At 45.2% G+C, this 16,122-nt stretch overlaps 1 protein-coding gene across 1 annotated transcript in view; it reads left to right on the top strand.

Moving 5' to 3' along the window:
• LOC124121746 (armadillo-like helical domain-containing protein 3) overlaps positions 1-16,122 on the top strand; it is a 48,187-nt gene that overhangs the window by 6,319 nt on the left and 25,746 nt on the right. Inside the window, exons 4-15 of the mRNA XM_048402599.1 lie at positions 1,724-1,789; positions 2,749-2,829; positions 8,548-8,655; positions 9,317-9,409; positions 10,130-10,204; positions 11,061-11,147; positions 11,500-11,556; positions 11,927-11,970; positions 12,565-12,625; positions 13,653-13,699; positions 13,888-13,963; positions 15,112-15,187. Of these exons, the coding sequence (XP_048258556.1) occupies positions 1,724-1,789; positions 2,749-2,829; positions 8,548-8,655; positions 9,317-9,409; positions 10,130-10,204; positions 11,061-11,147; positions 11,500-11,556; positions 11,927-11,970; positions 12,565-12,625; positions 13,653-13,699; positions 13,888-13,963; positions 15,112-15,187 (871 nt within the window). The remainder of the gene's footprint in view (positions 1-1,723; positions 1,790-2,748; positions 2,830-8,547; positions 8,656-9,316; positions 9,410-10,129; positions 10,205-11,060; positions 11,148-11,499; positions 11,557-11,926; positions 11,971-12,564; positions 12,626-13,652; positions 13,700-13,887; positions 13,964-15,111; positions 15,188-16,122) is intronic.

Here is a 16,122-nt window from a genome sequence, read left to right as displayed (position 1 = left end):
ACATCACCAAAGATGTTCAACATGATACTCATCTCCAGGTGTAGTCGATCTTCAGGCCAACACAGACACAAACGTCCTTGAGCACCATCTTGAGTTTAAGCCGAGGCTTCTCTATCAACTCAGGCTGCTCGTCCTAGACGACTCCCACTCAACGACTCCAGTTAATCGATACCCGCCTCGGCAAGGTGTTTGTTCCTTCGGACCAGTGGCTGGTGCACTGGCACTCAGACAGCCGCTCCTTTCACCTCGACATCGTCAACAGCTCTTCGGCCTTCTGACATCGGCACAAGCCCTGAACTTCACCTTCATCTGCTTCAGTGCTTCATCCAGAGCGACGATTGCCATGTCCCGACCTCCTGCCCATCCGCCTGCATCCACATTTTCTGTGGTGGCTAGTAACATTGAATGTTTGTGCTGGGGTCTCTTTGCCCATTTGTCCCGACCCTACGTCCCTTTGCCAACGCCTCGACTGTGAGTTTAAGCGCACTTATGTGATCTACAGGTGGCAAGGCATTGGTCAGTTAAAGTGATTCTGTATCAACTGCCTCGTGTCAGAATGGGTCATTCTGGTGGTGTCCCAATGGACAGAGCTCCTTCATGCGTCACATCTCATTATCCAGTGAGACCAAGCTCCACCAAGCCGATGTCACTCTCGATTGATTTTGATTTTCGATTGATTTCGTCCGACCCATTTGTTTGGTTGAAAAGCATGGTGCTGCTCGGATGTGTTCAGGTGAATTGTTTTTTAGAAACTGGTAACATTGTTCAAGCACGTTTCCACATAGGATCGTAAGAAGAAGGAAGAAGTGCATAGTGTGATATAGGATAAGTATTATAAATATTCAGTTTATTGTAAAAATTACAAATTTAATAGTATTTAATGTCGTAAATGTTTTAACCATTAGACATTCACCTATGACATGATGAGAAAGCATCAAGGTGTCTTCATTTCTTCAAGTTTTGAGCAAATGGTTAAGGATGGGCAGATTTTATTTCACTCATATTTCTAACTTGCATGATTGGGATAATTCATTGATGATTTGATATAGTGCTATGACATCAGGCAACAATGTTACAATGTAGTGATGTCATAGTTGAAAGTTGTTTTGCTCTAAGCTGAGTGTAACATTCCTGGGAAGCCTTGTTTGGATGATTATATGACATGATATGATTCATGAGTGGGGCCAGAATAGAATTGTGCTAGAAAGTGTTGGCGACCCAAAACAAAGTTTAGTTTCACAAGTTTGCTAGCTGAAATAAATACTTAAACAAAAAAAATGTAATTATTTAAAGTATTTTAATAGCAATTATAACCTGATATCCAACTATTACAATGATTATAGTTATATTTTAGATGTTTTAGAAATGTCAACAGCATGGCCTAAAAAAACCCATGGAACTCCACTCCCCCAAACCATGCCATCATTATAAATTAATAAGGGCGGTGGGGTAGCCGAGTGGTTTAAGTGTTCGCTCATCATGGCAAAGACAAAGGTTCAATTCCCGACATGGGTACAATGTGTGAAGCCTATTTCTGGTGTTCCCAACCCTGATATTGCTGGAATATTGCTAAAAGCAGTGTAAAACCATACTCACTCACTCATAAATGAATAGTGGTACTAGTTGTTGCCAAATCATAAATATCTGTCCCCTATTGTATGACTAGTATTAACATGATAATTGACACTGTGAAGTTCAGCTTCTGTTGTGCCATCATCTTCAGGTGAACACCAACTACGTGGAGAATGAGATCGAGAAGCTGAGTGGCGAGGGTCTGCTCAGTCTGAAGGTAAGCTGCTGTTGCCATGGTTACAATGGCGGAAACTACCCAAGGTATGCATCATCATAGGAGACTGGGGACAAACATACACATGACCAAGGACCACATAGTGATTCAAATTGGAAGTCATCTTGCCCAATAAGCTATGTGATATGTAATGGAGAAATTGTTGCTGGTGATTGCTGAAGTGGTTTCTCTGACTCCAACCATGTTATGGTTGACATCTAATTGCATAAAATTTTGCATTACAACCTATAGTTGGATCAGTTAAAATACATGTTCAGAATGACGTGCTCGTCACAATATGGCTGAAATATTGCCGATGTGACGTTAAATATTATCTCACTCAGAATGACGTGTCAATTCCTGGCTCAAAATAAGCTGCAACAACAGCAGCATGATGCATTGCATCATGACCTACTTAATTCACAATATCATAGATTGTCATTTCGTATATCATATTTCCAGGTGTGAGTTCATGATGAATTGATCCATCAGTGAAGCATGACACTGCTACTTATGTATATCACTGAAAGATGTGGTGCGTGGTCCTGTGCAGAGCGCACAGGTAACAAACAGATGAGGTTAATCAGCATCGGTCGCAGAGAGTCCTTGGATGGGTGACCGCATTTGGCAACTAGGCTGCTGAGAGTTTCTAGGGCCTCGGCCCTGCCCCACACTGAAGCCCATGTAACACATGTGGTGTCTCCTTGGGCAAGTGACTTTGTTCGAAATGTGCCGCTGTTCATCTAGCTGTGAATGGGTACCTGGTAGGATGTGATGGGAATGCGGTTGATACCTAACAGGTAGCTTGGGTTGTATACTCCCCAGGGAGATGAGAATGATTCTTGAGAGTACACTGACTGGGGTAATAATAGCGCTTTGAGCATGCCCCTGTGTGGTGTGGAAATACGTGCAATATAAATGGCCTATAATTGTTGTTGTTACTATTAATGTTGTGTTTCCAGGACAACCTGAACATGCTGTTCTACCACTGTGTGGAGGCTCTAGCCCAGGACAACCTCATCAGGGTCGTCAATGCATTACATGTAAGTCAGATGTGACTTACTCTCATGATGGCTTATCATTTTACCCTGTATGCATGACAACACTTAATGCTTTGGGATGATAAAGAGAATGGGTCCCAAGTATCTCATGGGTGGACTAAAACTGTTAGTTTCTATCGCTGGACTAGGTGGTCTGACTCAGTGACTAGACTGTGTGTCAAGGAGGGTGTTGTGGGGTGGTCCGACTCAGTGACTAGACTGTGTGTCAAGGAGGTTGTTGTAGGGTGGTCCGACTCTGTGACTAGACTGTGTCAAGGAGGGTGTTGTGGGGTGGTCAGACTCAGTGACTAGACTGTGTCAAGGAGGGTGTTGTGGGGTGGTCCGACTCAGTGACTAGACTGTGTGTCAAGGAGGTTGTTGTAGGGTGGTCCGACTCTGTGACTAGACTGTGTCAAGGAGGGTGTTGTGGGGTGGTCCGACTCAGTGACTAGACTGTGTGTCAAGGAGGTTGTTGTAGGGTGGTCCGACTCTGTGACTAGACTGTGTCAAGGAGGGCGTTGTAGGGTGGTCAGACTCTGTGACTAGACTGTGTGTCAAGGAGGGTGTTGTAGGGTGGTCCGACTCAGTGACTAGACTGTGTCAAGAAGGGTGTTGGAGGGTGGTCAGACTCTGTGACTAGACTGTGTCAAGAAGGGTGTTGTAGGGTGGTCCGACTCAGTGACTAGACTGTGTCAAGAAGGGTGTTGTAGGGTGGTCCGACTCTGTGACTAGACTGTGTCAAGAAGGGTGTTGTGGGGTGGTCAGACTCAGTGACTAGACTGTGTGTCAAGGAGGGTGTTGTAGAGTGGTCCGACTCAGTGACTAGACTGTGTGTCAAGGAGGGTGTTGTAGGGTGGTCAGACTCAGTGACTAGACTGTGTGTCAGGGAGGGCGTTGTAGGGTGGTCCGACTCAGTGACTAGACTGTGTGTCAAGGAGGTTGTTGTAGGGTGGTCCGACTCAGTGACTAGACTGTGTCAAGGAGGGCGTTGTAGGGTGGTCCGACTCAGTGACTAGACTGTGTGTCAGGGAGGGCGTTGTAGGGTGGTCAGACTCAGTGACTAGACTGTGTGTCAAGGAGGGTGTTGTAGGGTGGTCCGACTCAGTGACTAGACTGTGTGTCAAGGAGGGTGTTGTAGGGTGGTCCGACTCAGTGACTAGACTGTGTGTCAAGGAGGGTGTTGTGGGGTGGTCCGACTCAGTGACTAGACTGTGTGTCAAGGAGGGTGTTGTAGAGTGGTCCGACTCAGTGACTAGACTGTGTGTCAAGGAGGGTGTTGAAGGGTGGTCCGACTCAGTTACTAGACTGTGTGTCAAGGAGGGTGTTGAAGGGTGGTCAGACTCAGTGACTAGACTGTGTGTCAAGGAGGGTGTTGTAGGGTGGTCAGACTCAGTGACTAGACTGTGTGTCAAGGAGGGTGTTGTAGGGTGGTCCGACTCAGTGACTAGACTGTGTGTCAAGGAGGGTGTTGTAGGGTGGTCAGACTCAGTGACTAGACTGTGTGTCAGGGAGGTGTTGTGGGGTGGTCCGACTCAGTGACTAGACTGTGTGTCAAGGAGGGTGTTGTAGGGTGGTCCGACTCAGTGACTAGACTGTGTCAAGGAGGGTGTTGTAGGGTGGTCAGACTCAGTGACTAGACTGTGTCAAGGAGGGCGTTGTAGGGTGGTCCGACTCAGTGACTAGACTGTGTGTCAAGGAGGGTGTTGTAGGGTGGTCCGACTCAGTTACTAGACTGTGTCAAGGAGGGTGTTGTAGGGTGGTCAGACTCAGTGACTAGACTGTGTCAAGGAGGGCGTTGTAGGGTGGTCCGACTCAGTGACTAGACTGTGTGTCAAGGAGGGTGTTGTAGGGTGGTCCGACTCAGTGACTGGACTGTGTGTCAAGGAGGGTGTTGTAGGGTGGTCCGACTCAGTGACTAGACTGTGTGTCAAGGAGGGTGTTGTAGGGTGGTCAGACTCAGTGACTAGACTGTGTCAAGGAGGGCGTTGTAGGGTGGTCAGACTCAGTGACTAGACTGTGTGTCAAGGAGGGTGTTGTAGGGTGGTCCGACTCAGTGACTAGACTGTGTGTCAAGGAGGGTGTTGTGGGGTGGTCAGACTCAGTGACTAGACTGTGTGTCAAGGAGGGTGTTGTAGGGTGGTCCGACTCAGTTACTAGACTGTGTGTCAAGGAGGGTGTTGTAGGGTGGTCAGACTCAGTGACTAGACTGTGTCAAGGAGGGTGTTGTGGGGTGGTCCGACTCAGTGACTAGACTGTGTGTCAGGGAGGGTGTTGTAGGGTGGTCAGACTCTGTGACTAGACTGTGTCAAGGAGGGTGTTGTGGGGTGGTCAGACTCAGTGACTAGACTGTGTGTCAAGGAGGGTGTTGTAGGGTGGTTAGACTCTGTGACTAGACTGTGTCAAGGAGGGTGTTGTGGGGTGGTCCGACTCAGTGACTAGACTGTGTGTCAGGGAGGGTGTTGTAGGGTGGTCCGACTCAGTGACTAGACTGTGTGTCAAGGAGGGTGTTGTAGGGTGGTCAGACTCCGTGACTAGACTGTGTGTCAAGGAGGTTGTTGTAGGGTGGTCAGACTCCGTGACTAGACTGTGTGTCAAGGAGGGTGTTGTAGGGTGGTCCGACTCAGTGACTAGACTGTGTCAAGGAGGGTGTTGTGGGGTGGTCCGACTCAGTGACTAGACTGTGTGTCAGGGAGGGTGTTGAAGGGTGGTCCGACTCAGTGACTAGACTGTGTCAAGGAGGGCGTTGTAGGGTGGTCAGACTCAGTGACTAGACTGTGTGTCAAGGAGGGTGTTGTAGGGTGGTCAGACTCAGTGACTAGACTGTGTGTCAAGGAGGTTGTTGTAGGGTGGTCAGACTCAGTGACTAGACTGTGTGTCAAGGAGGGTGTTGTAGGGTGGTCAGACTCAGTGACTAGACTGTGTGTCAGGGAGGGTGTTGAAGGGTGGTCCGACTCAGTGACTAGACTGTGTCAAGGAGGGCGTTGTAGGGTGGTCAGACTCAGTGACTAGACTGTGTGTCAAGGAGGGCGTTGTAGGGTGGTCAGACTCAGTGACTAGACTGTGTCAAGGAGGGCGTTGTAGGGTGGTCAGACTCAGTGACTAGACTGTGTCAAGGAGGGCGTTGTAGGGTGGTCAGACTCAGTGACTAGACTGTGTCAAGGAGGGCGTTGTAGGGTGGTCCGACTCAGTGACTAGACTGTGTCAAGGAGGGCGTTGTAGGGTGGTCAGACTCAGTGACTAGACTGTGTCAAGGAGGGCGTTGTAGGGTGGTCAGACTCAGTGACTAGACTGTGTCAAGGAGGGTGTTGTAGGGTGGTCAGACTCAGTGACTAGACTGTGTCAAGGAGGTTGTTGTAGGGTGGTCCGACTCAGTGACTAGACTGTGTGTCAAGGAGGGTGTTGTAGGGTGGTCAGACTCAGTGACTAGACTGTGTCAAGGAGGGCGTTGTAGGGTGGTCAGACTCAGTGACTAGACTGTGTCAAGGAGGGTGTTGTAGGGTGGTCAGACTCAGTGACTAGACTGTGTCAAGGAGGGTGTTGTAGGGTGGTCCGACTCAGTGACTAGACTGTGTCAAGGAGGGCGTTGTAGGGTGGTCAGACTCAGTGACTAGACTGTGTGTCAAGGAGGGTGTTGTAGGGTGGTCAGACTCAGTGACTAGACTGTGTGTCAGGGAGGTGTTGTGGGGTGGTCAGACTCAGTGACTAGACTGTGTGTCAGGGAGGTGTTGTAGGGTGGTCAGACTCAGTGACTAGACTGTGTCAAGGAGGGCGTTGTAGGGTGGTCAGACTCAGTGACTAGACTGTGTCAAGGAGGGCGTTGTAGGGTGGTCAGACTCAGTGACTAGACTGTGTCAAGGAGGGTGTTGTAGAGTGGTCAGACTCAGTGACTAGACTGTGTCAAGGAGGGTGTTGTAGGGTGGTCAGACTCAGTGACTAGACTGTGTCAAGGAGGGTGTTGTAGGGTGGTCCGACTCAGTGACTAGACTGTGTGTCAAGGAGGGTGTTGTAGGGTGGTCCGACTCAGTGACTAGACTGTGTGTCAGGGAGGGTGTTGTAGGGTGGTCAGACTCAGTGACTAGACTGTGTCAAGAAGGGTGTTGAAGGGTGGTCAGACTCAGTGACTAGACTGTGTGTCAAGGAGGGTGTTGTAGGGTGGTCAGACTCAGTGACTAGACTGTGTGTCAAGGAGGGTGTTGTAGGGTGGTCAGACTCAGTGACTAGACTGTGTGTCAAGGAGGGTGTTGTAGGGTGGTCAGACTCAGTGACTAGACTGTGTGTCAAGGAGGGTGTTGTAGGGTGGTCAGACTCAGTGACTAGACTGTGTCAAGGAGGGTGTTGTAGGGTGGTCAGACTCAGTGACTAGACTGTGTGTCAAGGAGGGTGTTGTAGGGTGGTCCGACTCAGTGACTAGACTGTGTGTCAAGGAGGGTGTTGAAGGGTGGTCCGACTCAGTTACTAGACTGTGTCAAGGAGGGCGTTGTAGGGTGGTCCGACTCAGTGACTAGACTGTGTGTCAAGGAGGGTGTTGTGGGGTGGTCCGACTCAGTGACTAGACTGTGTGTCAAGGAGGGCGTTGTAGGGTGGTCAGACTCAGTGACTAGACTGTGTCAAGGAGGGCGTTGTAGGGTGGTCCGACTCAGTGACTAGACTGTGTGTCAAGGAGGGCGTTGTAGGGTGGTCCGACTCAGTTACTAGACTGTGTCAAGGAGGGCGTTGTAGGGTGGTCAGACTCAGTGACTAGACTGTGTGTCAAGGAGGGCGTTGTAGGGTGGTCAGACTCTGTGACTAGACTGTGTGTCAAGGAGGGTGTTGTAGAGTGGTCCGACTCAGTGACTAGACTGTGTGTCAAGGAGGGTGTTGTAGGGTGGTCAGACTCAGTGACTAGACTGTGTGTCAAGGAGGGTGTTGTAGGGTGGTCCGACTCAGTGACTAGACTGTGTGTCAGGGAGGTTGTTGTAGGGTGGTCAGACTCAGTGACTAGACTGTGTGTCAAGGAGGGTGTTGTAGGGTGGTCAGACTCAGTGACTAGACTGTGTGTCAGGGAGGTTGTTGTAGGGTGGTCAGACTCAGTGACTAGACTGTGTGTCAAGGAGGGCGTTGTAGGGTGGTCCGACTCAGTGACTAGACTGTGTGTCAGGGAGGTGTTGTAGGGTGGTCCGACTCAGTGACTAGACTGTGTGTCAGGGAGGTTGTTGTAGGGTGGTCCGACTCAGTGACTAGACTGTGTGTCAAGGAGGGTGTTGTAGGGTGGTCCGACTCAGTGACTAGACTGTGTGTCAAGGAGGGTGTTGTAGGGTGGTCCGACTCCGTGACTAGACTGTGTGTCAGGGAGGTTGTTGTAGGGTGGTCAGACTCAGTGACTAGACTGTGTGTCAAGGAGGGCGTTGAAGGGTGGTCCGACTCCATGATATGGATCAGTGCTCAGGCTGAATTGCGTGCCACCATGATATAGCTGGCTCATTGCTGACTCAAGTATTGAATATTTTCATCTCTATCTGCTATTGATCCTGCTGCCATCTGTAACCACTACATTGGTAACTCAAGCACTCTGTTGACAGGAATCACATTGCAGGATGTTAGTACTTGTGTCATGATGTTTTATGCAGATATATTTAAAGAGTTATATTCTTGCCCACTGCTTTGTAGCCCATGTGCGTGTAAAGATTATTGGGTAAGAATGAGATCCTGTATGTCGTATGAACTATATTTTGATGTTTGCAGACACTGTGTGCGCTGATACGGGGTATATTTCGGAAGAGTCTTGGCAACTATGGATTCGATGTCATCAACCTCCTGATTGGGTTTGATTCAGCTGAGTCTGTCATGCAGGTGAATATGTGAAGAAAAAACACAATTTATATGATTTTCCTTTTTTTTCCAAACAATATTCATTCACATATCCATCAAACCATGTTTGTCGTAAGAGGCGACAAATGGGATCGGGTGGTCAGGCTAGCTGACTTGGTTGATGCATGTCATCGATCCCAATTGCATGGATCGATGCTCATGATATCAATCACTGGATTGTCTGGTCCAGACTCGATTATTCACAGACCACCATCATAGAGCTGGAATATTGCTCTGTGCGGCGTTAAACAACAAACAAACAAATCACATATTCATTCACCTGATGAAGGAGCAAGAAGTAGCTCTGAAACGTTGTACATAGAATAAAAAAGTGTCATGTTTTAATGTTTGCATTCTTGCGTTCTAGCATGACTACTGGCATGTCAGTTTCATCTTTAAGCGTTAAGCATAGGCAAGGTCTTGTGTATTGTCTGTCACAGTTGCCTTCTTGTGGCAGTCAAGCTGTGGGCTAGCCCAGTGGTTATAGTGTTCACTCGTCAGTTTACTATCAGGTTTGATTCCTCATGTGAGTACACTATGAGGTGTCTTCCACTGTTATAACTCTGGACTTTTGGCTTAGGCATCGAACCGTGCTGCTCGCTCACTCATATCATTGATAGAACATTGATTATTTATATTACAGTCTTTGATTGAAAACCTGAACCGGTTCCTGACTGGCGACTATCCCGCCAGTGTCAAACAGCTGGTGCTCAAGTTCCTTCTGGTGCTCATTACGGTGAGATTTGTTAACATGGTTACCTTTGAAGAACATAAACTGTAATGTACCAGTATATATTGTAAGTTTATTTCTGATTGTTATGGACAGCAATTAGGAAGAGCTCATAAAATCTCTAGCCTTCGTAGTGCTATGCGAGAACCAGATTGTGGAAAGTTACCCCAAACAAGCTTCTGGAACTGACTACCCTACCCATTTGAGATGCTTTCGAGGTAGCAGTTTCTAGAAGGCTGGCTGTGCTTACTAAGTACATTATCTTTATTCATATAATTTCCAATCCAAGTTTTCAATGTTACCGGAAACGGGATATTATGAACCTTTATTCTCGGCAGTTGTTGTGGAAAAGCGTGTGGTGTGTGACATTTGGAATTGTGTAGCTGTGGTGTTTGAGCGGAATAAGACTTGCATGAACAGGCTGTACCTATATAACAGCAACATAGGGTGATTCTAAACTCCTGTTGGGCGGTCAGGTAGCCTAGTGGTTAAAGCATTCGCTCGTCACACCACAGACGTGGGTTCGATTCCCCACATGGGTACAATGTGTAAAGCCCATTTCTGTTGTCCCCACCGGGATATTGCTTGAATATTGCGAACACCCACCTAAAACCATACTCACTCTAAACTCCTGTGGTCCCTGCCTTTCTATTCTTACACTGTCTGCACCCTTATTGATACAGTAAAGCTGCGTATCCCTTGTGAACCCAAGCCTGTTTGTTCCAGGCCACTGACAACATCAGCCAGAACACCATGCTGGAGTACATCCTCATCAACAGCGTCTTCGAGTCCATCATCCAGGTAGGCTGAGTGGCCATGTTACCACTGGTCGGAGTTTAAATAAATCTTTTCTCGATTCCTCCAATTCTATTTAAGTTTCATACATGGCTTGGTTAACACTAAACACATTTCATTGTCATGGCTATTTGTTCTTTTAAATATTTTGCCACTCTCTGAACCTCGAAGGTCAATTCCTACAGAATGTCTTGCCACTTCTTATGTTAGGCTTAAAAAAATGTTGTTTATTTTAGTTTTTTTTGTTCAAGCTAGTATGTAACCAAATTTGGTTTACATTAATTTGGGGGAAATCATGTTGTTCTTAAGTATTGTAGCATTTCACTGGCAGGGTCTTGTGTACGAGGCATGGAATATTTAAAGATATATTTTTTTTTAAACGTGCGGTGGACTTAATGATGATGCAGGCAGTGCCTAAGAACCAAGACTATTATTTTTTTTAGCCTTATATCTTTTGTGGTCAAGAGGGCATTGTTGGTCACCTTAGGTGAAGCTGTTGATCATGCAGAGTTGCTTCCCTTAGGAATGCCAGACTCCTATGTTAATGATAGAAGGTTCAAGTGCGGGAGTCAGCCTGACTGTGTTTTATAAGTTGTCGTCACTAATCCAGTGCTCATGGTTTCATCTCAGGCTTTCCTCTCACATTTAGCTGCCACAACCTCAAACAGTAGTGCCAAACTCAACTCACTCACTCACTTTGCAGTTATCATTGAGAATTAAGTGTTGCTACCTCACATCGAATATTTCTAAAAATAACATCATGCAGAATACATTTGTATGTTATGTGTTATCATGGTTATGCAGTCAAATACAAGTCATTTTCAAATGAGTAAATCCTTGTGATAATCCACCTCCATTCCAGATTCTGGGGAATCCCCTACTACGCATGTCGCTGGGCCATGATGCGATCCTCGTCCTCACACTGCTGGTTCAGTACAGGAAACACGAGGTAACCATGGCAACAATGTCGCCAGAATCCTTCAAATCAGCGTGGAGGCCACATTTAATGTTGTAGAAACGACTCTGATGTGATCCAGCTTTAGGCTGAGTCTTACTAAATATGCTGATCTGTGCAACCTAATAACCTTATAACTACATGAGTTTATTGGGATTACCTTTCAGTATTGAACATGAGCATTTTCATATCTATTTCAAAGTGTTACGTTTTTACACTAGAGCATTGTTCCAGCAATATGACAGCTTTAATCACCGTGTTGGGTAACTTGTGGTTGTTCAGTCTCTCTTAAAATAAATTAACAAAGTCATTTAATGTATTGACAGAGATATTCATTTTTTTGCAGTCCGCCAACCCATATATTGTCAAGCTGTCAATTTTAGATGATGAGTTAGCATTAACGGTAAGTACTTCCTTAATGATGATGAAATAATTTTCAAAATGTTGGTTATTTATCTCCTCTTCAAGGAACTCTTTTTGATTTTCAGGCCATGGACATGGTAGTCCAGTGGCCCACTTGTTAAGGTGTTATCCTTGTGTAGTGTTATCCACTGCTTTAGAATTAGAATAGATTTTGGTATGTGATATGTCATTTAAGTGAGTACTTATACCATTGACATGATTGAAGAGAAATTATTATTGTTGTCTTCGTTGTGTCCACTTGATTCTTTCAATACAGACTGTTCTAGTTGGTTTAGATGGTGTATCAGTATTTTGTAACATATGTCATTAGCAGGACAGCATTTAACATATTACATTGTTCCACATTACAGGGGTATGCTCAAATTGTGTCATCATTACTGTCAGACTTCAACAGGTAAGTTAACAACTTTGAGTCAGTTATGATTGTCATTTAAGCAAACTTGCTCTTGTATGATGTATGGCTTGCTGTGTACGATGTGATCACAAGCAGAGATATAATGTGACATTCGTTCATGGTTGAGAACAACACAATATGGCCTGTGGTCCAGTGCACAGCGCAAAGGTCACAAATTTAGTGAAACTAAGCAAATGGGGTAGATGGGTGACCGAGTTCGGCAGCTTGACTTGATCCTTCCCCACACTGAAGCACATGCAGCACATTTAGTGTCTCCTGTGGCAGGTGACTTTGTTCGAAGTGTAACTCAATAGACGGGTACCCGGTAGGATGAGATGGTAATGACTGTTAACCTTCTTGCCCTTCACAGGCAGCTCAGGTTGATTACTCCCCAGGGAGCTGAGAATGAAAATCTGAGTGAATGGGTATTAATGAAGTCGTGTTTTGAGATATGCACTTGGATGAACTGTGTGCCTTATGAATGGACTTATTATTATTATGATGTAGTCCATTGTTCATGACGACTCAAACTGATAACATTACTGATTATGTAATAATTATTTGTATTGATGTGTAACTATTTGGTATGTGCAGGAATTACCAAGTACAGATGTCCGAGCCACAGTCAGGATGGTTTTCAGCCTTTGCTAATATGGTGAGTAACTATGGCAACTGTTGAAACACAAAAGGTCCATTGTATGCATCTGGTGACGAATTTCATCAGTTAACATTGTATTCTTATTATGATAATAAATGCATGTCAGTATTGTGCAGAATTATGTTATATTGGGATGTCTGCTGGTATAGTTTGTGTTCAATGCACAGCTCTTAACTGTCGTGAATCAGGAGTGCTTTATGCCATATTCTAAATCAGCCTGTCACAGTTATGAAGCGGTGTAAGCGTGAATCCTAGACTATAAGTCAAATTGTCAAAGATGCATCGTTATGTTTTCTAAAGACAGGGATTTGGTTGGCATCTTACATGTCACATATTGTTTATGGCAAAGCCAAATGGGAGTAGTGTCCCAAAGTTCATTAAACTCTGACGCCACTGCATTACAACTTTGCTGCTTGACGTCATAGCACTGTATACTGTCCGTCATCAATCGCTGCATGTTAGAAATTAGGGGCATATATAAGTGCACATTTTTATCAATTAACATCATTTTTCATGTAGACAAACTTTAAATCCATATGTGGTTAACCTACTTTAAGAAGTTAAATAATATATTTTGTAAGTTTTTGCGAAACTCTTAACATGGTGAATGATTTCCTTGTAGTGTGAAGTCCCCACAGTAGTTAACAAGTGCAATAAAACATCCTCATTAACCAAATTCCTTTTTTATTTGGAGAGTTAGATTAAATAATAAAGATTGTATGAATACCTAGCTAAGAAAAAGTTAAATACTTTGATCATGTTAATACTGTTTCATTTAGTCTGCCTGGCTGCGGGTTTGAAGCCCAGCCATTTTGAATCTTGGTTTGTTAACACAAACTCTTATTGCTTTCACCAAAATGGTGAACATCCTTGACCTGAACAATCCTGACTTTACTGTCACAGTAAAGTGTATTGTTGGTGAATGTGCTCTTGTGTGACTGATATGTTATTATATATTTTCTGACATGAGTTAAACTCTCTAAGATGAGAATGATGTTCAGTATGTTTCTATCTTACGTTTCAGGTGGGCAATATGTTTGTGGCAGAGGAGAAGAAAACAGAAATCATGAGGTAGAATGTCTGCTTATAACATGTATAAGAAGACAAATGTTTGTAGCAAAACTCTCCTGCATGAACATAATATTAGATGGTGTCTTTGTTTTCATAACAGCTTTTTGACATTGTAATCGTATTTTCTATGTGTTTTTTTTCATCTTCTCATCTTCATATATGGTTTATGTGTGCCTTGTGTTTTGCAGAGCTAATGACTCCATACTTATGGCACTGTATGAAGCCATTCACCTGAACAGGAACTTCATCACCGCCTTAACACATGTACGTACACCAGTCAGCTGGGAATTAGACAGGGCTGTATCCGTTCAAGTATCCCTGCATTGTGGTACTTTGTGTCGGGATTCATCCAGTAGAGTATGGTGACGTCATCTATTGGCATGAAACAAATATGACAAGAGGTATTCATTTAGAACTCTGAAGGTACGGGTTAGAATTGATCTTCTGCATCCATGCTTGTCGTAAGATGCGATGAACGGGATCGGTGGTCAGGCTCACTGACGTGTTTGATGCATGTCATCGTATCCCAATTGCATAGATAGATACTCATGTTGAAAATAACTGGATATTGCTGAGTGTGGCGTTAAAAAACAAGTTAACAAAAATGATAAGACATGTTTTATGTTATAATGCACTCAGCATCATTGTTGTATTGTCCCCCTAGGTGTAGATGACTGGAGTAGGTCCAATAGTTTTTCAGATATTGTAGTAAACGTCGGTACCTTAAATTAACTTCCAGACTATATGTTGGGTGCCAAACATGAACACATGCCAACAAGCGTCAGTGGGTCTGAGTATGTTGACAATGTGATTAACAGTTGAAGAACATGTTGGTTATGCCTGTCACACTGATTGGATGTTTATAAAACTGGACAAAGACTATTAAAAACAATGAAAAGTACAAGATTAAAGGTGATAAAAAAAGCTACCCAAAACACATGCCCGAGTGCAGCCAGCGGTTTAGCCCATGCACGTGCACTACATGACAAGTTACAGGCAATGTGTGTATGAAAAGGTTCATTCCTGAACTGCACTCTTGGAATTTGGAAATGTTTTATCTTTTATCAAAGCTAAAATGGATAGTGTTACCCTTATATTATCTGCTTGACCCTTGAATTATGATGCTGAGTATACTAATTGGCATTCCACTACTTCATGTCAATACTTTCAAAGTGAGAATAGCTGTCCTTTGAAGTTGAATCCTGACTTGTGGAAATTATGATGCTGCTGTGTATATATAAAAGTAAGTACCCACGGGGGTATATGTTATACAGATCTACCCATTATGTCAGCAGTGATGTCTGTAGAACCTCAACAATGTCTGCATCTGTATGGCATGCTTCTGTTAATGGGTGCAACTTGCCTGATCAGCAACTCCAGGAGCAATTTTTTACCAGTGATTTTCTTTTCAGGCTCACACTCCATCATCGCCTGCAACTCCCCCATCCTCCCCCGTCACTACAACATCACCAGTGTTGGACAACCAAGGTAGGTGCTAGCAATGCCTCGTTACTATTTCCCCTTCCAGGACAGAATAGGTTCCCAGTACCCCATGCTTGTCTCTCTGTGGGGATTTCAGGACAGAATAGGTCCTTTGTAGCCCATGCTTGTCTCCCTGTTGGGATTTCAGGACAGAATAGGTTTCCAGTATCCCATGCTTGTCGCCCTGTAAGGATTCAAGGACAAAATAGGTCCCCAGTATCCCATGCTTGTCTCCCTGTTGGGATTTCAGGACAGAATTTGTCCCTAGTACCCCATGCTTGTCTCCCTGTGGAAATTCCAGGCCGGAATAGGTTTCCAGTATCCCATGCTTGTCGCCCTGTGGGGATTCCAGGACAGAACAGGTCCCCAGTACCTCATGCATGTCTCACTGTGGGGATTCCAGGGCAGAATAGGTCCCCAGTACCCCATGCTTGTCTCTCTGTTGGTATTCCGGGACAGAATAGGTCCCCAGTACGCCATGCTTGTCTCCCTGTTGGGATTCCAGGACAAAATAGGTCCCCAGTACCTCATGTTTGTTTCCCTGTGGGGATTCCAGGACAGAATAGGTCCCCAGTACCTCATGCTTGTCTCTCTGTTGGGATTCCAGGACAGAATAGGTCCCCGGTACCTCATGTTTGTTTTCCTGTGGGGATTCCAGGACAGAATAAGTCCCCAGTACCCCATGCTTGTCTCCCTGTTGGGATTCCAGGACAGAATAGGTCCCCTGTACCCATGCTTGTCTCCCTGTTGGGATTCCAGGACAGAATAGGTCCCCTGTACCCATGCTTGTCTCCCTGTTGGGATTCCAGGACAGAATAGTTTCCCTGTACCCCATCCATGTCTCTACTTTGGTATTCCAGATCAGAATAGGTCTGCAGTTGTCTCCCTGTTGGGATTCTGGGACAGAATATGTCTGAATATCTCATCCCAGGATCAGGTAG

This window comes from Haliotis rufescens, unplaced genomic scaffold (genome assembly GCF_023055435.1).
Source record: "Haliotis rufescens isolate VD_foot unplaced genomic scaffold, xgHalRufe1.0.p SCAF_27, whole genome shotgun sequence".
In the NCBI taxonomy this organism is placed as follows: Eukaryota; Metazoa; Mollusca; class Gastropoda; order Lepetellida; family Haliotidae; genus Haliotis; species Haliotis rufescens.
The sequence above is the reverse complement of the archived record's forward strand: the minus strand, read 5'-3'. Positions and strand labels throughout refer to the sequence as shown.